Source organism: Calypte anna, chromosome 19 (genome assembly GCF_003957555.1).
Source record: "Calypte anna isolate BGI_N300 chromosome 19, bCalAnn1_v1.p, whole genome shotgun sequence".
Lineage (NCBI taxonomy): Eukaryota > Metazoa > Chordata > Aves > Apodiformes > Trochilidae > Calypte > Calypte anna.
The window spans coordinates 3,114,478-3,140,230 of NC_044264.1; the positions used below are offsets into that span (position 1 = coordinate 3,114,478).

At 46.9% G+C, this 25,753-nt stretch overlaps 1 protein-coding gene across 1 annotated transcript in view; it reads right to left on the reverse strand.

Annotated features, from left to right (window-relative positions):
• Positions 1–557: 557 nt before the first annotated feature.
• The window catches only part of BAZ1B (bromodomain adjacent to zinc finger domain 1B), a 49,550-nt gene continuing 24,354 nt past the window's right edge, over positions 558–25,753 (reverse strand). Inside the window, exons 10-19 of the mRNA XM_030462711.1 lie at positions 24,480–24,591; positions 17,567–17,665; positions 16,985–17,162; positions 15,683–15,868; positions 11,081–11,228; positions 9,374–9,521; positions 7,508–7,629; positions 5,050–5,201; positions 3,340–3,443; positions 558–2,766 (exon numbers count right to left, since the gene is read on the reverse strand). Coding sequence (XP_030318571.1) covers positions 2,400–2,766; positions 3,340–3,443; positions 5,050–5,201; positions 7,508–7,629; positions 9,374–9,521; positions 11,081–11,228; positions 15,683–15,868; positions 16,985–17,162; positions 17,567–17,665; positions 24,480–24,591 — 1,616 coding nt within the window. The 3' untranslated portion in view covers positions 558–2,399. The remainder of the gene's footprint in view (positions 2,767–3,339; positions 3,444–5,049; positions 5,202–7,507; positions 7,630–9,373; positions 9,522–11,080; positions 11,229–15,682; positions 15,869–16,984; positions 17,163–17,566; positions 17,666–24,479; positions 24,592–25,753) is intronic.

The window sequence follows — 25,753 nt, forward strand, 5'->3', positions numbered from 1 at the left end:
GCTCCCCCATCTCCAGCCTGTCACAAAACACACACAAATCAAGGACAGCCAGGTGGTCAAGCCTGGGCTGAGAGGGCACAGACTCAGCTCCCCTGTTATCCCCTTGTATTCCCTTCAGGAGAGCTGCCCAGTGCCACCCTGCATGCTGTGCCAGGACAAGTGTCACCCTGGTAGCTGCAGGAGAAGAGACTGGAGGAGGTGGTCAGCCTGAGGACTGCTCCTCATCCTCCTGCATCCCAGCGAGGGGCTTGGGCACAGCCCTATCCCTCATCTCTGGGCCAGCTCAGAGCACTCAAGCCCACAGCAACCCCACAAAGGAGTGTGGGGTGGGACAGGAGGAACCCAGGTACAGCCCAACCCCAGGTCTGCAGAGCTGCAAGCTGACCTGAACCAGCCTGGCTGTCTCCTTGATCCACAGGGCTCCATTTGCCCTCCAGAGGCCAGCAACATCCTGTCCAGTGAGGGCTCTGGAGAGCAGAGGTGAGGAAGACATCCCAGAAGGTCCCACATGAAGGGAGGGTGCCAGCAAAGGACTCGCTGCAAGCCACTTTTTTTACAAACACAAGTACATAATGTTTATTTTTTCAGTTTCCAATTTATTACAAGTACAGCCCTTAGCAGAAACCCCCTCCCTCCCAAATGACATTTATTTTTTAAAAATGTACAGTTCCAAAGGTTTCACTTGTGTAGGACCTGCAGAAAATGTTCTCTGTGAACAGGACAAAACAAAGCCTCTGGAGGGGACGTGTGAAATACAGATGTCAGTGTTGTTCTGTGGGGCAGGGAGCTGAGGCTGGGGAGAGGGGAGTGGCTGGAAACCTGCCTAGTCTGCAGCCACTGACAGTCCAGAACTGAAAGGAATACCTGTTAGGAGGGGGGAGAGAGGAGGGGAAAGAAAACAACCTAAAAAGTTCACAAAACAATTTTTAATTGATTATTCTTTTCTTCTCAAATCACAGGAGCTGCAACAGCTGCTTTTGCTTTTCTCTTACAGAAGCAGCAGAGAGCAGCCCTGGGGCTGATTTGTTCCAAATTATAGATTACTGTAATAAAAAGTTCAAGCCCTGATTGTATGGTTAAAACCTGTCATGAAAGAGAGGGAGAGGTGATGAAAAATCATATTCTTTTCTTAGAGAAATGTCAGTATTTGGGGTGGCAGGACCCACTGGTGGGGCAGGGCAGAGCTGGTGGGACAGTGTGGGATGGTCCTGACTGTGCTGGGGGAGGTGAGCAAGGGAAAGGACTGCTATAAAACATGGTGAGAGTGTGGCTAGAGGAAGACTGGGAGAACTTGGTGGGGACTGCCAACAAATCCCCCGGTGTAACTCCAGCTACTGGTAGGAAAACAAGTTTTTAAGAGGGGGGGAAAAATACAAAGCAAACATGATTTCATATAAACTGTACATGTGCCAAAGCAAGACAACAGTATCTTACAGGTGTTCTTTGTACAAGGTCACAGCTAGAAACAAGCCACTTTTAACTAGAAAATTAATTTAAAAAGTTACACAGAACATGTTTCTGCTGCTCCCTTTGCCCTGAAGCTCCCCACAGGGCGTGCAGAAAACCATGTTCCCTGGTGTGCTGCTGGCACTCTGTTCATCCAAAGGGCTACAGGATCAGGTGCTGCTGGAGGGGAGCAGGGAAGGCAACTGCCTCCTCTCTGCCGTGTATATGTGAAGAGCTGAGCTCAGAAGAGTCCTCTGCAGAGCACAACCTCCAGAGATTGCTCCCCGAGGAGAGAGAGAAGAGAGTGGAAAAGCAAGAGCACCTCCAAGCCACTTGTGTTAGGATGCTGGTGAAAGCTGGATCTCCATAAATGTAAGTGCTTGCTCGCCTGATGCAGCTCTTCACTGGGGGCTCCAAATTACCACCATATAAATATATACATACAAGATCTAGCAGCCCATTGGCCTGATCACACCCAGACCTTCTGTAAAGCAATATGATCCCTCCCTGCACCAGCTCAAGGCTGGTTTCACATCACAGGCAGCAGAAGGCCAGGTCCCACCACCCTCCAGCTGCTCACCCAGGGGAGGAAGCAGCTCATCCCAAGGAAGCAGACAGTGCCTGAGCTGGAGCAGGCTTCATGCTCCCCTGCCCAGCCAAGCTTTGGCCAGGGCCTCCCCTTACCCTCCCACCTTCCTCTTCTAGCAGGACAGACTCCTTCAGAGCTCTGAGGATTTTGCAGGAAGCAGTAAGTCATCTCTGCTCACTCAGTGGATGACCAAATACTTGAGGAAATAGCAGAAAAATTAAAACTAGGATGGGCCAAAGGGAAGGCTGGATTAATAGAGAAGTGCCTGCTGCTTCCCAGCTCCCTCCAGACAAACCCATCCTGCTGCCTGGCAGCACCAGATGGCCTGGTCCAGCTCTGGCTCTCCCCCTTGTCTCCCCATCCCTCATTTCTTCCTTTTCCGCCCCTGGGAATGTTCGAGGGGCTCTGACTCACTGTCCCCTTCCTGCTCCTCCAGTCCCTGGCACCTGGCAGACAGCTTCTTGCGTTTCCTGCGTGCATACGTGTGGCCAGGCAGGTGTTTGTGCACCATGTCAATCAAACACTGTTCTGTCTTCTCCAGGCAGGACAGGACGTGACTCCCGTTCTGGTTGTAGCGCTCGGCGTTGGAGAACACCTGCTTGATGTCTGCCAGGAACTCTTGCACTGAGCGGTAATTGCCACAAGAACACTTGCTCTGCATAGTCTGGAAGTCCATAGGGTTGCTGATGACCTCAAAGTAATCTTCAGCTTCCTCTGTGGTCACTGGCTCCCTGCCAAATGAAGAGCCACAAAGACAGGAGGAACACGATGGCCCCAGCCACAGGCAGTGCAGAGCTGGAGCAGAAAGAGATCCCCAGCCCCTGTGCTTGAGCAGCAGCCCCTACCTGCACCCCCCAGCACAGGAACAAACCCAACCAGAACCCTGACTGCTCTACAGACATGTCAGCCGCAGCACCACAACCAGGACAGCAGCTTGCCCTTCCGCTCCCAGAGCTGGCCCGGTTGCAGGGACGTGGCAGCACGTGGCAGGTACCTCCCAGCCAGTGAGCACTTTGAAAATCTTGGGAGCCACTGGCAGCACCACCCCAGCCTCCCCTCTTCAACCCCCAGCCAACCACCTCCTGTTACACCGCAGAAGAGACCCATGCCTTCAGTCCAGCAGAGAACTGAGAGTGTGGTGGTTTCTTCTGGAGCTTCACTCCCTTTCATCCCATCCCTAACTCGCTGCTGAAACCCCTGTCTCAGATCCAGCAAGTGGAGGGGCAGCACTGCAGCATGGCCCCCCCACGCCTCACACAGCCTGTGGCCAGGCCTGCACCCAAGGAGGAGCACCCTGTCCTCACCTGAAGGGCCAGCTAAAGCGGTACTTGATCAGCTTGCTGAGGATTTCCTCACACTTCTGCAGCTCCAGGTTTTGGCGCCGTGCTGTCCTCTTTGTTTGAAGGACCTGCCCACACAAAGGATGCTGTTAAAAGGAGGGAACCACTACAGGCTTCAGTGTTTAGCAAACACTTTTGAGGCCAAAGGAGCTGGTTCTTAGTAGAGCTTTTCCTTTTCCTTTCCTCTGTTTATGAGCTAGAGTCTCAGTGGTTGGGGATATGTGGTGCTGCTGCAGGAACAAAGTTCAAGGTTTTCAAAAGCAGCCATCTTCCACAATAACCAAGAACTGCAAACCTGCTGTGCTGCATCTCATCTGCATTTGGTGGGAACAAACAAGATGTGCAGTGACAGCTTGAGTTACAGACCAAGAGCCCCATCCAGAAGCTCACAAGCAGCCTGTATTTTCTGCAGGGGCAGCAAGATACGTTCAAAGACATCATGGTCAAAACAAGCAGCCAAAGAATAGATGATATCAAGTGGAGAATGTCAATTCCCTTTCCAAGCCCCTGGCTGACAGGACACAAGAAGCAGTGGGTGAAAGCCCTTGTGCTGCTGCAGTGACACTGCAGAGCTGACCATGCCCCCTGAAGCACCACAGAGCAACTGAGGCCCTGGGTGCCACTGCCCTGCACACAAGGTCAGCTGTTTGCCCAGGTATCCACAGCACAGGGACATCCCCATGGCTCCAAGCACACAGCTCACCAGGACATTGCTGCTCAGGGCACCTCAGATGATAGGAAGGCTCCACAACACAGGGCACTACTCCTGAGCCACTTTCAGTCTCCTCCCAGTAAGTGTAAGAGCCCTAGCAGCATTCTCTTCCCCAAGACTGTTCTGTCAGAGACCCTGACCCAGCCACTCCAGTAAGATTTTTCTCCACTTGGAAGTCCCTCTAAGCTGTCTGTGGAAGTCCATGCTGGGCTCACAGTTTTGGTCACTCTCTAATCTGTAAGACAGACCAGATCACCAAGTGCAAGGAGAACCGAGCCCCAAGACCTGCTCAAGAATAGTGACAGGATTCACCAGCCCTGCTGGCACTGGTGGGTGGACAGATGGCAGCTCTAGCAGAGGGCTGTGACATGGCCCACAGGGCTGGAGTATCCTCACGTATCCCCTGTGGTGTGTCCTTCCCCAGGACAAACAGCACAGCAAGCTGCAGCTCCACCCCGCCTCCAGTGAATGCACACACGAGATTGCTCTGTTCAGTACCATAAGGTTTTATTCTTTAAATGTCAAGTGAAACCTAAACCAGCCAAATTATGTCCTGGAGGTTGGGGAGTGACCATACAGACAACAACTGTCAGAAAACGGCCAAGGCTGGAGAGCAAGGGTCCAACATTGCTGGCATTCTCTGACCATCCAGGACCCCCTCGGTCCCCCCACCTCTCTGCAGGGACATATGGATACTATTTTAAACCCTTTAACAAGCTGCAGGCTGCCTGCTACTCAAGGGGGACAATGTGTGAAAGCTGCTGGGGAAAGATGCCTGGCATATCTGTGCTGCGTTTGTACCAGGCCCTGAAGGCTTTGCCTCCTTTGTCAGCCCATCCCCAGCCCGGCCGGGTCCCTCGGTGTGATTCAGGGTATTTCTTTGGGAAGGCAAGGAAGCAGGACACCTGTTTAGTTTATAACTCGTGGTGTGAGCAGCCTCCTGGGGGCAGTTTGGCTCTTACCAGCTCATCAATGTCGGCGCCGTTGACAGGTGCAGCCCGCGGCCGGGGTCCCCTGGCAGGGTGCAGGGATTGCTTCTTCCTTTGGTGCCTCCCCTGCCTCAAGGAGTACATGGCTGTGCTCTGCTTGCCCCGGGCTGCCCTTCTGGGCCTCACTGTAACAGAGAAGCCAGGAGTTCAGAGGAGTGGGTTAACCTGGGAGCAGAGAGCCCACACCCTTTGCCCAGCCGCAGACCCCAGGCAGAGCTGGCTCAGTGCTGAGGAGCTGCAGTGACCCAGCTCATCCTCAGTGCACAAATCCTCATGTCAGCTGTGCTCCCCATGCCCTGTCCAGAGGTGATACAGTGGGTAATCACCTCCTGTCCAAAAAGAGGCTACTGCTGTTTAGCAACAACCAAATGGGGCTGGCACACGGCAACCAACAGCACTGGCAGGTCCTCCAGCCACATCTCCCTCCTCCTCTCAGCTCCCTTCCCTCCTCCTCTCAGCTCCCTGCCCCTCTGTGCTGGTCAGGTTCTCCTGGGGCTGTACCACAACCCCTCTGCCTGCAGAGCCAAGCACAGAGACCCTGACACACAGAGACTCGAGGGACAGCAGGTCACAAGGACAGGTGGGCTGTCTCCAACAGAAGTGCAGTGTCCCTTCTGGAAGCACTGGGAGCAGATCCCTGCTGTTCCCCAGGTCTCCCATTACCCTCTGGGGATGGGTGCTTTTCCAAGCCCTCAGCAGTGGCCCTGGCAGGGGGATACACCAGCTGCTCAGCCCCCTGGAAAGTGAACTGTGTGCAGGGGCAGTGTCGAGTTACTGCAGCCAGGAGCAGCTCCACGTGCTGCAAGCAGGAAACAATGGGATTTTATTCCCCAAGCCTGGGGCTGCTGCATTAGAACCCAAAGAGAGGAGCTCGCCTGTTGGTCAGGCTGTCTGGCAGAGCTTCCCACTGATGGGAATGCCTCAAGTTTCTCCCATGACCCCTCTGTATCAGGAGAACGATTTGGTCTCCCCCAGCCAAGCTCCTTCCCCTGGTGCTCAACCAAGCTGTACCCAGCACACTGCAGCACTTCATCTGCAGCCTCTAATCCAGCCCTGTCCAATAAATCATCTTGCAGGGCCCCCCACACGAGGAGCACGTGTCAGGGCAGTGGGACGTCTGCCTGCTGTCACTCTGCTTGTGTGTCAAGCGTGCAGCACGTGTTAAATGTCTGACAATCCAACATTCTAGGTTCTATCCCTCAGGATAAACACCACGGGGATTAATGGAGACTTCTCTATTAAAACAAAAGTTTTCCACTGTGACCTTTCCATGTTAATGCTCTTTAAAACCAGGGGTTGCATTTAGCACTTTATTTTTAGTGACTGTAACCCTCTTTTGCTATTGTTTGGAAACCTTGGCTCAGCTCCTGCCTTGGCCATGCAACACAGGCTGAACACACTCCAAGCGTGGACATGGATACAACACAGAACAAGCAGCAGTGTACACAGCCAGGCTATCAGTGAGCATCCCTGAAAACAGAGTAAAGCAGGGAATCAAGACTGATAGACCTGGATGGAAACCCTTGGAAGGACATGGGATAATCCTTTAGGTCCCCCAGTCTCTGGATTCCACCATCAGCCCTCATCAAGACTCTCTGAAGTTATCTGTCAGCCAAGGGTATTTAGACAAAAAGCAAACGCTGGCAGCCTGCCACTCCCAGACTGATCTTTTCAGTGCAGCAAGTTGCTGAAATGAGAACCAGTCAAATTCCCCTAAAAACAAAGTGGATACACATACTAAGAAGTGGTTAAGTGGAGTAGCAGTCATTCAGGAATCTCTTTCATTCTTTCATTCCTCTCAGCTGCCCAGGAATGAGCCAGTTGCACATCCCAGGTGCTCTCTGTACATAACCAAAGGTTGATGGTGGTCCAGCCCACACTGCACCTCGAGTCCTGTGCCTTCCCACAGGGATGGCAGAAGAACTGCTCCTCTTCTTATCTGAAAATGCATCCTTGCCAAATCACCAGAAATTCTGCAATTAAGTGGTTATGAGCTGGTGGGAAGGGAAAAGGCAAGGAGAGGGGGTTGTGGTTAAAGCATCTACCAGCAACATCCAGTTTAGCAACAAATCCTGTAGGCAGAGACACTGCCAGGACCAGTAACTGATAACATTGCTGCTCCACCCTGCCCTGCTGACACCTCATAGCACTCTCCCTGCTCCCAGCAGCATTCCCAGGGAACTGACCAGGCAGGGAGCAAAAGCTCTCTGCAGTTCCAGGCTTTGCTGGTGCTGACCAGATGACAGGGAACAGAGTTCACCCAGCTGCCCAGGTAATGTACAGCACAACCCTGTGAGCTGCCCCACCATTTCCCAGTTACAACGTGCCCTGTGCAAGGAAAAGCAGAACTCCCAAACAGGATCAATACTCTGGACACTGAAGGGAGAGTTTTAATATTTTCTGTTACTTTCCTGCATGGTCATGGCCTTACATTTCAGTCCAGCAACTTCATAATCTTCTTCCTCCTCCTCTTCTTCTTCTTCAGCATCTGGTTCATCAGAAGCTTCCTCACCTTCTTCACCTTCATCTTCAGCAGAATCCTCTGTGTAGTTCCTAGAGCAAGACAGGCAAACACATCTGCTGCACCAGTGCCTGGGACCTGTGTGTGGACAGGCAGAGCCTCACTGCACACCTGGCTCTGAAAGAACACCCAGTCTCAGACTGAAGCAGTTACTCAATTTCAGAGAATTGTAGCTACAGCTAAAAGGGAACTTCCCAGGTTAAAGGCTTAACATCTGAGCTGAAAACCTCTGACAGCTGAATCTGTGTATTTTTTTTTTTACTGTTCTAGGCACCTTGACTGCCTGATAATGGGCTTTAAATTGCAATTGCTGTGCAATTACTCCTCCCTGAAGATGTGCTGCTGTTTACCCCAGGTCTGCAGGAGGCCTAAGGAGTTTCAGAAGGGGAATTTTGATTTTCCCATTACCTCCTTCCACTGTTACAGCACCTGCATGTGCACTGGAGGGAACAGACCACATTTAGCAGTATTCACAAGCTATGCAGTATTAGTGAGCAGAGGGTTAGGCTTCTCATCTACTAAGCTCAGAAGCCACAAAATCTTCCTGCCCATGACAGCTCTGACTGCTCACAAGTGCCTCTTAAAGCATGCAAACTGTTACAAAAACAGGAAAACAAACAAGCATGCCTAGGCAAAAAGGGGACAAAGCCAAAGGTGGCGTAGGAGTCTCAATCCTCTTCAAAAGAGGGTCTTGAGCAGTAAAAGGAATAAGCTTGCACAGCCCATGGGGAGAAAGTGATCCCAGGCTGACATTTTTTGCTGCCTCAGCTAGGAACAAGAGCAGAAAGCAGGGAACAAAACAGGTGTTACCCCACCTGATGGCTCTCATCCAGGAGCTAAGCAGCTTGCAGGTGACTCTGCCACATCAAAGTAACTATGATCTCAGGCCAGAACAGCTGCATTGAAGCTCTGTCATTTTTTACAAGCCTGATGAACTCTTAAATGGTGCCCAGGGAGAAAGTAATACTTTCAAGGCTGTACACCACCTGCACATTACAGGCTGCTACACCTCTCACTGGGCTGCCACTCTGCAAGGGAGGAGTTGCTGGCTGCCAGCTCTTCAGGTGCCATTTCATAGCTTCACCTCCCCAGCAAAAAGGCAGATGCAGCAGAGTCACCATCAGCAGAGGACATACATTGTAAGCAGGAAAATAGACCTTGCATTCATTTAACTTCCATTTTACAACTCTTGAAACAAATCAACCTCTTGGTGTCACAAGGCAACTACTAATTTCTGCTGTACAGAATAACTTTGATTCCTCCTCAAACCTTGTTTCCTCTGTAGCTCTTCAAGAACTCCTGCCTTGTTAAGGTTTATGATGTCCAGAAAATCTTCAAAGTGGCATTTTGTAGCCTGATTTTTAGTAGCACAGTAGAGGCTGAGCTGCAACATGGACTGTTGCTGTTTTAATTTGCCAAGAAAACAACAACAGACTAGTGGACTACAGGGCTACAGTGCTACCAGCTACCCTCCCATGAAAAAGCAACACAACTGCTAGGTGAAAAAACACAACAGCCCCTTAGTACAGCTGACTTTGGTTGTCCGGTGCACGTTTTCTGTGTCAAACCTAAGGTTTAATATATAACCCCTGAACTTGTCATGGGTCAGTACAACACAGGGCTGCTAAAGCCGTAGCCTGATAAAGTTTCTTTTCTATTGTGCCAATGCCATGGAGTCAGCAAGACTATTTCAAGATGTTTTGAAGGGTCTGGTTTGGCTCTCTGGTGGAAGCATGGTTGGAGTGTGTCAGTGCAGAGGAGAGGGGGTTCACTCACCTCCCCCGGGAGCTGCGCCGGGCAGTGGAAGGCTGACAGGCTGGGCACTGCCACTCCCCATCCGGGATCTCGTACAGCGCCGGTCTCAGACAAAAGAGGTGGAAGGCTTTGTTACACTCATCACACAGGATCAGCTTGTCATCCTCACCTAGGAGAGTGCAACTCACTTGTAAGGAGTGCCACAGCCTTGTTCAACCTGAGAAGCAAAAGCTGCTGCAGCACTGGAGGTCAGGACAAAGCGAGATAAAGATGCAAAGTGCCCTCGGTCAGCAGGGACCCTTCCTCCTCAGTTCCACCTCTGCAGCAGAAACCAGTAGCAGCAGCATTTAAAAACAAACAAAACAATGTAAAGTTTCTTGCTCTGCAAAGATTTCACTTGAGGCAAAGGTAGAAACCTGCCAAATAGGTTCCACCCAGGCTAAGTCCCAAGCCAAACACAGGGAAAGAGGAATTTGCTGCCAAGTTGCCCAAGAACCTAGGAAGAAGCTATAAATGCAGCTATTCTTATTCTAGCCTCAGTCTGGTCAACCTGCAGAGCTGCTTCTTCCTACTTAAGCTAGCAAGCCTGCAAAGAAAATCAGTATGCAGCAGAACTAGTCTCTGTTCTTCTCCCTGCTGCAGGGAAATGGGGAGACAGTCCTGAGCCAGCTACTTCATTTACTGAAGGAAAAAAGAGAAAGTGCCGAGAGCTTGCCAGCATGTCTCTTTCTCCAGTGCCCCAGTTCTTAAATTCTGTGAAACTCTAATCTGTTAGACTCAGGTGAGCCCCCTCTGGTATCTTCCTAGATTCCCTTCTCAACAGCAGACAGGACAGTTTTTGCATTTGGAATATCCCAGAGGCTCCACAGTGCAGGAAGATGTTGCACCAGTTAAGCCCTTATTTCTTTGATGAGATGGATGGCATAGCCTTTTGGTAAACAAGTGGCCCAGCATTCCCCCAGAGGTTTGTCTGTCTGTCTGCCCTCATTTCCCACTGGTGTTTCAGCAAATAGTGAGACAAAAAGCACATGATGAGGCAGAATGTACTACTAAGCTCTTTCCTCCAGGCTTCCATCCAAAAGGAGAGGTTATGGCAGAACAAGTACTATCACTCCACTGCTGGTGACACCCTTCTCCTTCTCCCTCCACCTGCAAGACTCTAAAACCTTTCCTCCTATGATGCATAAGAGAAGGTAGCCCCTTGTCACCTATTTGGTTACTTCCCCACCCCTCCCAGCAGGTAAAGCTTCCAGCTCAAGCAGCAAGCTCCCACCCTAACCTCAAAGCAGGATCACCTCATTCTCTCCCATTTGGCTACAAAAGATAATAACCTTCCTGATATCTCCTTCCTTCTGTAAAAGAGATTAACTGACAGGACTCAGAGACCCAAAGACCACTGCAACTCAAAAATTAATCCCAGGGAATGGACAGTGGCACAAGTGTTCCCAGAAGGATTTGTAGATGACTTGTGTCCACGTTCCCTCAATATCCAGGGGGTAGCAGCTCCGCAATGTTCTGCAAGACTGTGTTCTAGTTTTGCAAGAATGGTTTACTGGAGTCAGGGTCAAATGCTTCTGTGTGATCAGTGCTTCTGACTGTAAATCCTGACATTCAAAACACAAAACACAGCCAAAGGAAGAGTGACAGACTACAAGGGCATGTTGCCTAAGCAGGGCATGGAGAGGTGCCAGCGTCCAGCTGCTCCGCAGTGGGGCAGGAATGCGTTACCTTTCTTGCGACACACTTTGCATCTGGCATTCTCTGCAGACATATCCCACTTGATACAGGCATCCAGCATCCCCAGCAGCACGTGCATACGGGAGAAGGTCTGGGCCTCACGGATTGCTGTCTTCCACTTCTCCATGGCTGAAGCAACCTGCAGACAGACCTAACAGCTTACAAGGAAGCACACAGACACAGCTCGCTACAGTCCGATGATGTTTTTATATCCTTTAGCTGGGGCCCTTAATAACCAAAGCTCAACTCTGCATTTCTTTCTTTCTATGTAGCCTCAGCAGTCCTATTTGTGGTTTATACGTAACCAGCCTCACTGGATCAGACAGTTTGTTCATAACAGTAGAGCCTTTTTTTTGCATTTCATGGCCAGGCTGAAACAACCTATGTGAACTCCACTAAATTCTTCCTCTGAAAGCCTAGCCCAAACAATCACCAGGTTAAGAAAATAAAAGGCAGAAATCTAGCACTGTAAAATGCAAGGATGAACGTTTGGGAGGCAGCTGTCAACACCACTTGAGCATGGCAGACGGGAGCAGCCTGTGCTGCCCTCCAGTGGGTTCTGCAGAGGCACTGGAGACCATCAGCAAGAGCAGACCTCGGGCCTCCGAGCTGCAAAGGGGACATAAGCAACAGTCCCGTCTGACAGGCAAAGCACTTGGAGCCCCAAGCACAAAACCAGCTGCTTTTCCTGTGACTAGGATGACCTCAGTGCGTGTGAAATCCCAGAAGTAGCTGCAAGCGAGGCTGAAAGCATTAAACCTGAGATTTGCACCAAGGCAACTGCTGGAGTCTTGCACACCAGGAGCCACAGGCTCCAACTCAGCTCTGGAGGTTTAGAAACAACATTGGGGTAAGTCGGAAATGCAGCAGGACAGAGGAGTAATCCTGAGCTACTGCATGGGCAACTCCAGTGTTAATCCTTGGCTTTACAACAATGAGGGCATGGCCTAGACGTGACAGGGACATAATAGGACTCGAGTTAATTTTCTTCTACCCCAGGAGAATGAAAAAAGCAAACAGTGAAGTGTCAAATGAGAAAATCTAAACTCTGCAGCCCACAGCAATTTGGGAGCCAAACAAAACCCAGTATTTTTGCAGAGTTGCAAATTCTCCTCCCACTGAATTTGAGGAAGCACAGCATATGTTCGATGCTTGGAAAAACATACAAATTGTTCTAAAATGCCAACATCCTTGCTGTCATTGCTGGTGGGGAACCTGGAGCCCATGACATTCAAGACAAACAAACCTGCACAATCTACTGGGGCAGACTACACAGGGCTGTGCTATTTCTTTGCAGAACATTGTTGAGGTGCTTCACATACTGAGTAATTGATTTTCCAAGTAAGTGTTTCATGGGTTTGCTGTTAACACACTGGGTAACTGCTGGGCCAAGATAAATCTGAAAAAGCTGTTGGCAAGTTTTGCTTAGATTCTTCTCCCCAAGCCTGTGGAATTTAACAGATTTTTAGCCTTGCTTCCCAAGCATCATGAGACTATTGCATTTTAGCAGCACCATTATCAAGGGAGTTCACAGTGCCAACTAGACAAAACAGGAGATGGAAAGAAGTTACTCAAATACCCTCCTGACTGGAGAGGAGCAGTCTAGCTGGGTAAACAAGAAGAACCAAAACACCATCCACAAAAATACTGCAGGAGAAGTTCTCAGTCACATTTCAGCTTCAGTGACAAAAATCACCTGCTTTTGTTAAAAGTGGACAAGTCTCCAGCTAAAAAATCTCCCATTTGGTATCCTAAGATAACAGAAATTCCTCTGAACAGCTGAAATGGTAATTGCTTGGTTGTGAAGCTGCTCTTTGAGGTGTTGTCTGCAGGTGAAGTCTGACCCCCTGTCCTCTTCCCTTCCAAACACCACTGCCAGAAAGGAGCAAGGATGGAGCACTTACCCATGGTCTTTACTACACTCAGACAATCCTTCTGCAATGTCACATATTCCCTGTCCTGGGACAGTCCAGCATGCCACTGGAAATTGGGAGTATTTGGATAAAAACAGAGGCACAAAACTGATATTCAGCAACAGCCATAAGCCAGGTCCACACTGCAATCTTCTGCCACTCAGCAGTGTGATCTCTAGCTATGAGCTGAGCCAGCAGGAACCCTTAGTATAGACAATTATGTCAGCAAATGGGTGCCTAATAAGCCATGGCTTGTTTCTCACAGGAAAAGTGAGACAGCCATACCACAGGACTGCTGGTATAGTCTAAGTAAATCAGAAGTGTTTTTCCAGTACAGCTATACTGCATTTTACCTTCTATGTGAAATGAAGTTCTGTCTCTAAATGACTTCAGTTATCATAGATTCATGGAATGGTTTGGGCTGGAAGGGATCTGAAAGTTCATCAACCCCCCTCGGACACCTCCCACAGCCCATGGTGCTCCAAGCCCCATCCAACCTTCAACACTGCCAGGGATGGGGCAGCCACAGCTTCTGGGGGCAACCTGGGCAACCAGGGGCTCAGCACCCTCACACTGAAGTTTCTTCCTAATTCTTGGTCTATACAGGAAATTGGCCTTCAAATGCCTAAAAAATGGTTTTGGTTTTTTTCATCAGAAAACTGTATCTAAGATCTGGAGTGCTCTTCCTAGGTGATCTATAAAGGTTTTCTGCTCTGGCAAAAAGGAAGCTCATTCCACATAAATTGAGTCTATCCCCACTCTCCAACAAAACCAAACCTAAACAAACCCAAAAACCCAACAAAAAAGAGTTGAAACATTGCTTGTACTTCCACAAATGTCTGGAAAACCTCTGAGCCAGATGAAGAAAACACTGCAAAGCAAAAATAAATGCTCCAGCACAAGACCACTGCCCTGGAGGGAGAGCTGCACCATCCCACTGGCAGTGCTGAGATCTGTAGAGGGCTGAGCAGCATAGCCAGGTATGGAGGCACATTAAACAAACTGGGTAATAGTGGAAAAATACATTCAAATAACTTATGGTTACAGGTCCAACAATATTCAGAAAGCCAACTGGTCCTGCTGGTTTGCTAAGGAGAAAGGACAAATCAGAGTGTTCCAGTGTCTAACCAGGCTGCTGGAACTGAAAGTTCTGCCAGAGTGCCCAAGCCTGGCCTTGCTGTCACCAACAGTGCTGTAAGGAAGAGTGCAATGCTCCAAGGCAGGATGGAGAATCTCAAACATTTCTGATTCTAATGGCTCAGTTTTCAGATAAATAAAACCTTGGGTATGAAATCCCACACAGCTTTAGCAACAGTAAATAAAAGTTCAAGTCCAGAGCTTATGCTGCCAAGTTACTATCCATTTAGATACTGTAGTAAATCTGCTGCTACCCTTGAAGCATGCCCTACAGGTATAAACCTCATGGTTACAGCTGTGAGACACAGCAGAGTAAGGTGTGCTAAGGTATGGCTGTAGATACAGGAAATGTGATGATCCAGCTCCTTTTTGTCCCAGACAAAACTGGATTTTACAGCTCTGCATTCTGCTGAAAGCTTTTAGCATAAGGCAGCCTCCCATTCCCTTTGCACTAAACACTGGAAGACTCGAAGTTAGCAAAGTTTAAATACCTCAGGACAACTGAGGAACATAATTTCTAGTCCCTATCCAAACATATCCATTGCTAACTAGCACTGCCACAGAGGAGCAGAGACTTGGTGTGGATTTGAGCTCTAAAAAACACAAATAAAAAAAATAAACAACCATACCCCAAGCACCAATCAAGAATGTAATATTTCTTGCTTAAGTTGGGAATTTCAAATGTTTCTGTTGATCCAATTCTGATCTTGCTATTTCTGCTGAAGTCAGTGATCAGTCAGGGCAGAGCACTTTGAAGAGGGCAGCAGGGAAAGTCTTGTTATGGATCACTAATTTCCCATTAACTCAGCACATAGAAACTACTCCTGAGTACTACTATCCCTTCACTATAGGGTGAAGCATTGGTACAGCTTAAATACCCTGTAGAATCCAACCAAATCCCCCACAGCTCTTCTCCACCTTTTTTTGAGCTTTGCTTTGGAAAGCTCTGCACATAGCCTCACAAAGCCACTTTTCTCTCCAGGCACACACAGCCTGTTTGCTCAGGTGTCCCAGAACAGCTGAGTTCAACCCTCATCTTCCAGAGGTGTCCCCATGCATACCATGACTTGTGGCTTTTCTTGCCCAACACTGATACCTAACTTTCTCCCAGTCACTAAACCATCACATCTCTCCTCCTCTTTACAGATCAAAGGCATTAAGCTTATCACTAGTCCCTTCTGATGCCTATATCTCCTGTTATGTACCCTAAACACACTCCCTAATATGCTCTTATTCAAGTACCCAGCTTTGGTGAGGAACTGCATGAATAAAGTAAAGTATTTCACTTGACCCATTTCCTGTTCACAGGGAGAAAATTAACTGTAATTCCTTAGTATGATTTTCATTTTGCCTTTACTCTTTTTTTTACACCTTTACTCTTCAAAATAAACAGGGAACACCTGACCCAATAAGTGACAACTCACTACATTCCAACCTTGCAATGGGGATAAGATGCTCAGGATTTAATACCTGATTAAATGTATCACCTCTGCTCAAAAGGCTGTATTACCACACCAAAACAGAGCCCTGAAATGAACAATACCTTAGCTTCTTCTGCCATTTTCTTGTCTTCATCTATCTCCTCAGCCTTGGCAATGTAGTCATCTCCTTGATGTTTCCTCCTCTTCTGCTTAGGGGCCATAAAACCTTGCAGAAACTTTTTAACAACACCAGCCTGGAGTGCAATCACACACTCTCCAAAATCCTTCAAGCTCTCTAGTGAGTACACCTGTAAGGAAGAGCAGGTAACAACTCAAGGTTAACTCTGTTGTTTGAGGTGGGTCTGTCCTCATGCAGTGAGGTTTTTCATGCAGAGTTGTTTTCTACCATCCTTGGTTATGGATTCAGCATATTGCTGCTGCTTCTGCTGGAGTTCAGACCTGGTGGTCATGCACAGCACTGTTCAGAAATTATCAAGCTTTCAAAAAAAAGAACCAAACAACAAAACAAAAACAAAAATCCCCCACAACCGATAAAACCAAACCAACCAAAAAAACCAACCAACCAAAAACCAAGAAAATCAACCACCACCAAAAACCAAACCAAACCACTCACAACTTGACTCCAGAAACCCAAATCCATGATGACAAAGCACTAAGTCATTCTCCCACTCCACTCCCACTGCATTTTCCCCTTCCTCTCAACACTTCTGATCTCATCTCCAAGGGGGAGCCCTCTGCAGTGACTCAGGATGCAGGTTAAGAGCAGAGCTTTACCCACTCCAAACCAGACAGTGTTGTGCTTTGGCAGGAGGAGAACACACCAGTCACAGCAGTGTGTGCTCTACCCACACCAGGCACATTTACACTTTAAGAAAAGACACTCAGGGCACTAATAATGCTTCTGTGACTCAGGCTGGACTAACCAGAGCACTAAAAATCCACACTTCAGTTCACTGCACATCCTTGTGCTGACACACCCATGAGCAGAACATCCTTTAGGTCCTGGAACTAGGATACAATCATTACCCCAAGCCTCTGAATTTATGAAACAAGCAAAAAAATCCAGAAAAACTAACCAAAGAAATACCTCCAAAATGGAACACATCTCAACAAGACATGCTTGCTTCAAGTTCAACTAATGCTCCATAAATATGTCTGCAACCAGATGAAGGAAATAGGGTAATTTTGCTGCTGTACAGGACATGGAGCTCCAACACTACAACCCACTTCTATTAAAAGGACCTCAACCCAGCAGCTGTGTAATCCAGAAATAATAGTTTAGCACATGAGAAAACCAATTTTCCTGATCCTCTTTGTCTGAGAAGAACAAAGAAGTCGAGGCCTCTCCCAGAAGTATCACCTTGCACTTGTCTTGCTCAATATTACTTTGCCTGTTCACTCACTTTTGCTTCATATTCTGGGGTCACATCAACATATCCCAGGCCTCCTTTCTGCAGGCGAGTTGCAACCTCAATGAGGTCACTTCGGAGGTAATTCAGCAGCTCCTGGTTGCCATCACAGGATTTGAGGCCCAAGTTCTGTTTCCGAGCCAAATGGATAGAATGTGTGATGTCCTGATACCTGGAAAATCAAAACCCAGCCTTTGAATCCAAGCACAAAAGCAACAGCAATAACATCCATCCCACTCCACAGGCTCCACCAGTGCAGAACCTTCTTTGAAAGCCACCTGAAAGCATGTGGTGGTTTGGGCTTTGTGAGTGGAACACCACTGCCTTTGTTTCCAGCTGCAATGAGCAATTTAAAGACTGACAGAACCTCTTCACAGTTTAGACCATTATTTATCATGAACCTGCAGCTACTGCCCAGGAAGAAGAGCAATTTCTCATCCTCAATATCCTCCCCTCTCCAGCACGGGCAGGATCAAAGCAAGCACTGATGGCTGCCCCAGGACTGGAAAGACTTGCTGTGACAAGGACAGGCTTTGACTTTCAGAAAACACACAGAAAAAGCAAAAACAGGCTCACCTTTTCTCCAAACGTTCCTTGAGCTGACTCTCTCTTACCCCCTGGGGGTGCAGGCAATCCAGCAACTCATCCAGATCCTTCTGACTGTCACAGAGAAACCTGGAAGATGTAACATGCACCAACATCAGCTAACCTAACTCTGGGGCAAGGCAATTCCTTCTTCTAAACAGTTCTCCAGAATCAGTAGGCAGGGATGACAAGTAACTATCATTGCAGCCCCAGGCAGCAAGGTGAGACACTTCAGGACTGCTGGTGTAAGCATTCTGACAAGGGTTGGCCTTGTTTCAAGGTCCTCAAATGTAGCCAAGTCAAAAGCAGGGAAAAAACACAAAACACCCACAACAAAATAAACAACTGATTTATAAATTTCTCCCCATTAAGTTTATTAAAACATTAATGTTTGAATTTAGTCCTCTACCCCAGGTATTAGAGTCACTCAGTTCCAGTCAGTTTAAGTAATTGAAATGTCATTTAAGAGGCACTAGAAAAGATTAACATGCTGGGCACTGGCAATTTAATAATTAATTCTGAAGAGCCTTTGGCTTCTTTCATTAACCCAGGAAGTCCTTAGATGAACGAAGGGGATGTCTGAGCTTACACCACAACTGCTGCAGATGTGCATTTGTGATGGAAGAGCCCAGAAGTCCTCCTGCCCACCCAAACCCTCCTGCCAAAGGAGCTTGCCTTGACCTGAAAGCTCATGTGCAATAGGTGAGTATGATATTCATCAGCTTTAAACATTTCTGCTCAGGAAGCCCTCCAGGACAGCAGGGGTAAATCAGCAGTTAGCTGAATCTAGAAGGGGAAAGAGTGCAGTTCCCTACACAAGGTGCTAGTTCCAGAGTATGTTCAATTTTTTAATACTGGGCTGTAGAATTAAATTGGTTTTAAGACATGAAATTCTGCTCTTTTTTGCTCTTTTCCTCCTTTTTTTTTTTTTAAATTTTTTTTTCAAACTCTGCTCTCAGATGCCATGTAGGCTCCTCACCCCATGCAGGCAGGGATTCAATCTGAGCTTCAGGGCACTCATTTCATATCTTCTAGAAGAGGATTGCTCCTTAGAAGATGGAAGTGAGGGAATAACAAAATCAACCTTAAATGGAACCAACTAAAAAGGATCACTATGTGATTCTCACCAGCACCAAGAAAATCTAATTTTATTTCTTGAGCACTAGCTCAGATAACCCAAACAACAACTGGAGAAAGATGGTGCTCTGGATCCTCTATCCACAGTGGTTCTTTCTCTGGCAGAAATACTTACTCAGTAGCATATGTGAAAAGAAAATATTTCAGAATTCTAGTATGCTCATATTAGAGGAATATCCTCACAATTCCAATTATTAAATTAATTACTCTAATATTAAATCATAGGATTGTTAAAAATGAGCAAAAAAGTTTCTTGCCCATCACCTCCTGTACACTCCAATCGTGCAGAGCATCCTCACTTTGCACACTGAGATCAAATCTTTTGGCCAACACCCTCCCTGTGAGACACAGGACAGAGCAGCTCCAAGGATCTTTGCACCCACCAGAGCCTAGCACAGGAACTTAAAAACTTGTAGTGAATTAGGGCTGCTCACAAGATCTGACAGGCTACCACACAAACCTCTAACTTGGGCCTTTTTCTCCTAGATGCAACTTAGGGCAGTTAATTAGGATTCCCATGTTCATTGGAAGGCCTACAGACAGAAATTCAAGTCCTGACAGTGGTCTGAATCTACCTGATTTCTGCTAAATGAAGAGAAATTTCTCCAGAATATTTGGTATGGAATTGCAAACCTTGGGATGGGTCCTCAGTTATATTTCTCAATGAAGACTCTGTCAGAACATGACATGGAATGAATAAATAAACCAAGCTTTGACACAGTTGTTCTGCAGCCAGCCAGCAGAAGAGTGTTTCTCAGGCACCTTGAGAAGGTTGCCTAGGTCATGATGAAACATCAGTTAGCAGGGGATCCAGTTGGAAAAATAGATGTGAGAATACCATGACTCAGCTTTCCTCCACAGCTGCAAATCTAAGGGGGAAATCCCTGCATAGTTTTCTCTTATTGTGAAAATGAAAGGTCCTGGAAACAGCACTTGGTGCTTGGATTCTCCACTGTTATATGGTTTGGAGAAAGACAACACAAGTTGCTGGCCAGCATGAGAAAGCACATACCATCCTTTTTTAAAATCTAGGGTCAAGCCCAAGATTTTGTTCCTGCTGAAAGAAGTGAGACAGGGAAATGAGAACACCTGCAATGGGGACTGGAGTGTTCCCAATTTGCCCTGGGAGTAAGAACAGAAAGTTCTAGGAGACAGAACTGTTCTGCACCAGCTGGAACTCAGATGTGCACAATATAAACCATGCTAAAGAGGTACCTGCTGGTCTGACAGATGACACCTTGCTGCTCTGTGCAGCTCCTGGCTCTCACCCTAGCTCCATGCACAGGAATCACCTCCAGTCAGGGCTCAGGCAGCACAAGGCTGGGAGCATGGATATGACAGGACAGGGCTGGAATTTCTAACAGGGGAGGCCACAGGGCTGTGAGCTTGTGGGTCTTGACAAGAGGGAGAGGGAAGCAATCAGTGTGTGGCCTGACCAAGAGCTGGGTAATGCAGAGAGATGGGAAAGACATCTCTGGGATAATCAAGACCAGATGGAGGTCTTCAAACTGATCTGAAAGAGGGAAATCCTGAGTGGACCAAGGGTTTCCTGCCTCTCTAAACAACAACCTAGATTCTTTTCTTATTTCTGACAGCACAAGCCAGCAGCAAAACAACCAGAAGGGACAAATAGCACAAGCAGCAAGTCACAAAAGGAGCTCTTGGTATTCACTCAGGCTCCTTCTCCATGTTCTCAGGCTCCAGGCTGTAAAAGGGACAGAGAAAGTACAAAACCTGGACTGCAGACTAGGGAAAGAAGAAATCAAGAGGACAACATCTAGGAGCCTAGGATCAGTACCTGCTCTGGAGGGTTGGTGGAAACAAGGGAACTCCATCTGTAGAATATAGGCTTGAGAATGGAGTCTGTCAGCACCCACTCATGGTTAACTCAAATTGTCTGCTGAGGGGACCCTCCAGACCATGGTGTATTCCTAATAGATGAAGAACAAGGGGAGTTACTCTGCAGAGATGCCACTGACCAGGATGAGCAAAAAATCTCCTGCACACTACTGTACTGCAGAGGTATTTAACCTCTGTCTCTTGCAGTAAAGACCAGTGTGTACACAGCTCATGAAGCACTATGAGAGGGAAAGAAGACTCTTCCAGGAAACATGTGCCCAAAAGCTTTAAATAGGGAGATTTTTAATAAGCACCAACATCAGTGAGAGTGGTGCACAATGTCAGAAATGGGACACTCTGCCCCAAGAAGACAGGTGACCAAGCATCTGTGATTCTGAACAGAACAATCATTCAGCCTCTGCACCTTTAGGACAGAACACTAGACCCTCTTCTTTCTGGGGACAAACTAGAAACCATTTCCACAAGATACTGTTCCTGTAGCTCTTGGCAGAGGTAGGAATCTAGTTCCCCTTTATCAATGTCCTACCAGCTCCCATACTCAAGGAGGAAGGGGGCAGGAATGTGAAATACAACCAACCCCAGAGTTCAATCTGTGCCAATTTCAAAGTCCCATGACTCTAGAGTATCAAAGGGTAAAACTAAATGCCATGTTAAATGCTCTGCTTGGAAAGAGATCTGGCAGGAGTTAAAGCAGAACACAGAGGACTGAAGCTTCCTGTGCACCACAGGTTAACATTATAATTGAACAAATCTTTTTATCCAAACAAAAGAGGGGTGGAGATATCTAAGGACTTCAGTGTGATTCCTGAGCAAGGACAATATGCAAAAAGCAGCCAAGAAGGAGACTTTTCCATAACCATCTATGTTCATGGGTGTCCTTGAGACTGGAGAGATGAATGGCCACAGAGGACAAACACTAACAGCAATACAGATTTCCTCAGAGGGAAGTTCTAGTTACTGGCTGTCCCCTGAAATCAGAGCTCTCAGCTCATTTACCTTTTTGTAGGAGCTCACTTGTAAGTGGTGACAGCTGTTAGATAGGTACTGAGCAAACAAGTTCACTGCAGTTCTACAGCTTTAAAGACAAATCTGCTTGCTGGGAAAGCTTCCTGCTCATCTGCAGCAATGGCTTTAGGGGGCCCTGTCCATCAGGAGGAAGCCAGCACAGAAAGGTAAGCTGGAAGTGGTTATGATGTCTTTGAAAAGCTGCCACGTTCCCTCTCCTCACTTCAAGGACATCATCTGGCTCAGGTTTTTCATTTCCATTGCTTCACCTTGGCATCTGCCAACCTGCTCTGCAGAACAATGCACATGCATGATACTCTCAGTAAAACAAATTAATAAACCAATCAGTAAGTGCAGGCTTTGCTAGCAAGGACCTAAAAAGATAGAGATGAAAAGACACTGTGGCTTCAGAGCCAAGCCAAAAAAAAAAAAAATTAAAACCAAAAAAACCCCCCACACCCCTCAGGATCTTATTTCTGAGTGGCAAAAGGGCAGAGCAGGCATGCAGTGACATTTCTTCCACCTGCCCCTACAGATTTGAGTATCTGCTGGTTTGAGGACTTCCTTGTGTGCCAGGAAAAGAACCTTTGTGCTTAATACCCCCCAGTGAACTCTTTCAGTAATTTGTCTAACTGGTGCTTTGAACAGGTCCAGCTTTGAAGATCCCCAGCAGCTGGGAGCAGGAGTCACCTACATCAGCTCTGAGGTGCAGCAGAATTTCCCACTATTTCAAAACTGCCATTTGCCTGTTTCATTTCCTGATCCCTTTTTTTTATGTATCAACACGAATATTTTCTTTCTTTAGGAGACTTCCCCATTCTTTTCTAGCCTCACTCTCCATCTCTCTGCTGAACATACAAATTACAGAACTACTCTAAGCTGCTTTATATTTCTTAGCCAATTATTCACTCATGAGAAGTGCTTCCCTCTTATCCTAAGGCAGGCCTTGTAACAACTGATCTTGTGAAGCAAGATTTGTTCCTAGGGGAAGAAAAATTGTTTTGGCCTTAGTCTGTACTTTGCTTTGTCATCCTTTTTATTTTCTTCATTTTCACTGAACCACCATTTTTAAGTAGGCCATTTTAATTTTAATAGCTTCCTTATCCTGCTGTGGACAAGACTGAGAATATTGTGTTACTCTTGCTGCTAGTTTGTTTCCAAGTTTCCTCAAACTTTTTTTTTTCCCCCCAAAGGTGGGCAGCAGCACTTGCTTCAGACACCTAGTATGGAAACTTTAAGACAGTCTTGTCTTAAAAAGTTAGCCTCTTGGCTGCCACTAGAAACTTTTTTTTTTAAAACAACCTTCTTAATTATTTTTTTCAGCCTTTGTATTTATTTCTTTATTTTAACAAAGGAGAATACTGCACACTATGATCATTTCATACAAAGCAGCAGCTCTTAACAACAGAATATCATCAGTCCTGAGTGTAGGGGACCTGGTTCAAGAAGCTGCTCCTCCTGGCTGTAGGAACAGACACTGTAAAGCACTCCTACCTGTGGAACCTCCCTGACCTCTCAGCACGTGGTTGAGAATTGCCTATAACTGAGCAACTCTAGACCATTCCATCAAACATTATATTTTTGAAAACACTCAGTTTTTGAAAAATTCAGTCTCAAATTACAAGTTGCAGGGATTCTGTGCTACCCAGCTCATTCATTTTAGCTCTATGATGTCTCCAGTTCACAGCAATATGCACTCTAAATTTAAGCTACTCTTTTCCTTATCTAATTTGTCCTTCTACTGAAACACATCTTGGCTCCCCTGCTAAATGAAGAGCAAGTATTTATAAGTAGCAGTTAGAGCAGACAAGACCTCCCTGTGGATCACAGTGTCCTCTATGACAGCACCCATTCCACAGGAACTGCTTGGATTTTGGCCATGTTACAAGATTTGTAAGGACCTGACTGAGAAAGGGGTGGAGATCTGTCATGGCAATACTGGACAGTGAAGGCACGCAGGAGAAACTCTGCCATGTCCTACAACCTACCAGCAAGGAAAGAGAAGGAGCAGAGAAACACAGCAAGCACTCAGTGCTGATGGTTCAGTCTCTGACAGTTCCTGGTGAGGGAGCAGGAACAACTCTAAGTAGCTCTGATTTGCAGCAGTGGAACTATGCTTTGGAGCTCAGCTCACACCTGGTGACACTTACAAAAGGCACCAAGTGATGTCACTTTGTGTACCAGCAGTGGAAAACTGGGGAAAAGCCCCTGCTAAGAGGGGAGCTACAGGAGCTTTCTGACAGTTCCTTTCCAGGGTTATCTGAACAGTACAGTATCCTTCACAGGCAGCTGGGTGGTTAAAGGTGCAGCCAGTGGTGTCTGGCATGAGAACACTGCTGAGGACTCTCTAAACAAAGAGCAACATTGATGTAAGAGATTTTCTTTAAAGGGAGCAGACAGTGGTGTAACCAACAACTGGAACAAGTCACAAGCAACCTGCTCAGAGGTAAAGTGCTTTGATCTGATTGACTTAGGAGATGCTGGCAGCTACTGCTTAGCACTGGGAAAAATCAGAGGGATAACAGGCTGCCAGTGTGGAAGAATGACTTTGTTAAGCTATAGTTATCTGCAGCAATGAAAATCAGGTCTGTGATATGGTGCTATAGGAGAACACACATTTTAAAAGCAATACATCAAAGCAGCATTTTAGCAGCTCAATTTATACTGGCTTTAAGTCTGATTAATTAATTGATTATAATGGTTCCACTGGCTCTTGGCCTGGCTGCCCTATCAGTCCCTTACTGATAACAGTATCAGTGACAGATACTTCAGAGCTGCTACACCAATCCAACTGCTAAATTTGAATGAATAGTAAGCATAAAGTAGGGTATGAACAGAAACCTATTTAGCCTCCTTGGCCTCTCAGCTTTAAGTACTCTGCAGCTACAGAAGCAAGTGTTACCATAAGTTCTGTCCCTGCTTGGGTGCAGTGGTCTCTGCAGGGAGGTCTGCAGCATGCACAGCCCGGAGCAGTCTGCTGCCTCTGCCATTGCCAGTGCTGCTCTTCCTCTTGTCTGGAAAAGAAAAGCACAAGCTCAGGTGTGTTCTCACCCAGCTGTCCCAAAGTGGGCACTTTGATTTTGCAAGAACCAACTTAACTGCAGTTAAGGTGCTTATATTCAACATGTTGCCAGGGAAAACTAACCCAGCACCAGCTTGCTCACTGTATATGAGCTTAGAGAAACAAAAAGAAACAGATAATGGATTTTTAAAGAAATTACTGCATCATAAAGCACAAATATAAAACTAAGAAAAACATTCCTACTATTTCAAATGCATAAAACTAGTCTTTCTAGCTATATACTGACAAATACTTTTAGAACTGAATGAGTTATAAATAGGATGTATTTGTATTTCTGAGCATCTTAGACAACAGTTTGACATGAATTTAAACCTTTGCTTATTAAGATTTTGCTTAGCAGAAGTTCCAGAAGGAACATGCTGAAATCTTACACACCAGCAGGGTAAATACATGGGGGGCACTTGAGAAATTAATAGAGCTGGAAGCAAGCTGGTGTACAAGAACATGGCTGGTCAACAGTGGACAAATTCCCATAAAAAACCAGACTTGGTGAGTGAAGCCAAAAGAGCCACTGAATGATTCCACCCCTGATCAACAAGTCACTGAGATGCAGTGGCTGGAAAATCACATGATGGGAGAAGTATCTCACTGGAGGTTTGCCCTGTTCCATTCTTCTAGATGTCTACTCTGACCACTGTGTCAGACAAATTCCCAGGCATGAGAGCTCCATGATTTAACTCAGCACAGACCCTCACTGCAGATGGACTCAGTGTCAGGCTGGGATGTTTCAAAAGCAAGAAATGATCAGGACACAACCTGAAACTGGAGTCAGATTATAGTATACTGTACCAAGAACTATTTCCACAGAGAAACACACAGTCTGATTTTTTTTGTGCAGGTCCATGTTCTGCCTGCAACACTTTACCACCCAGGCAAAATTATACAGGAAGATCAGAACTTCAGCTCATTGTCCCACCTCACTTTTACCTTCAGTAGAGTGAAGAGCAAACTGAGAGGACACGTGCCAAGCAGGCTGTTTGCCAGAAGAACCTCAATCAGCAAAGCTGTAGGTATTTAGAACACTGTCCTGCTTGCCACTGTTTCAGAGATTAATCTGGGAGTCTTGCCACTCAGTGGAACATTGGCACTGATGA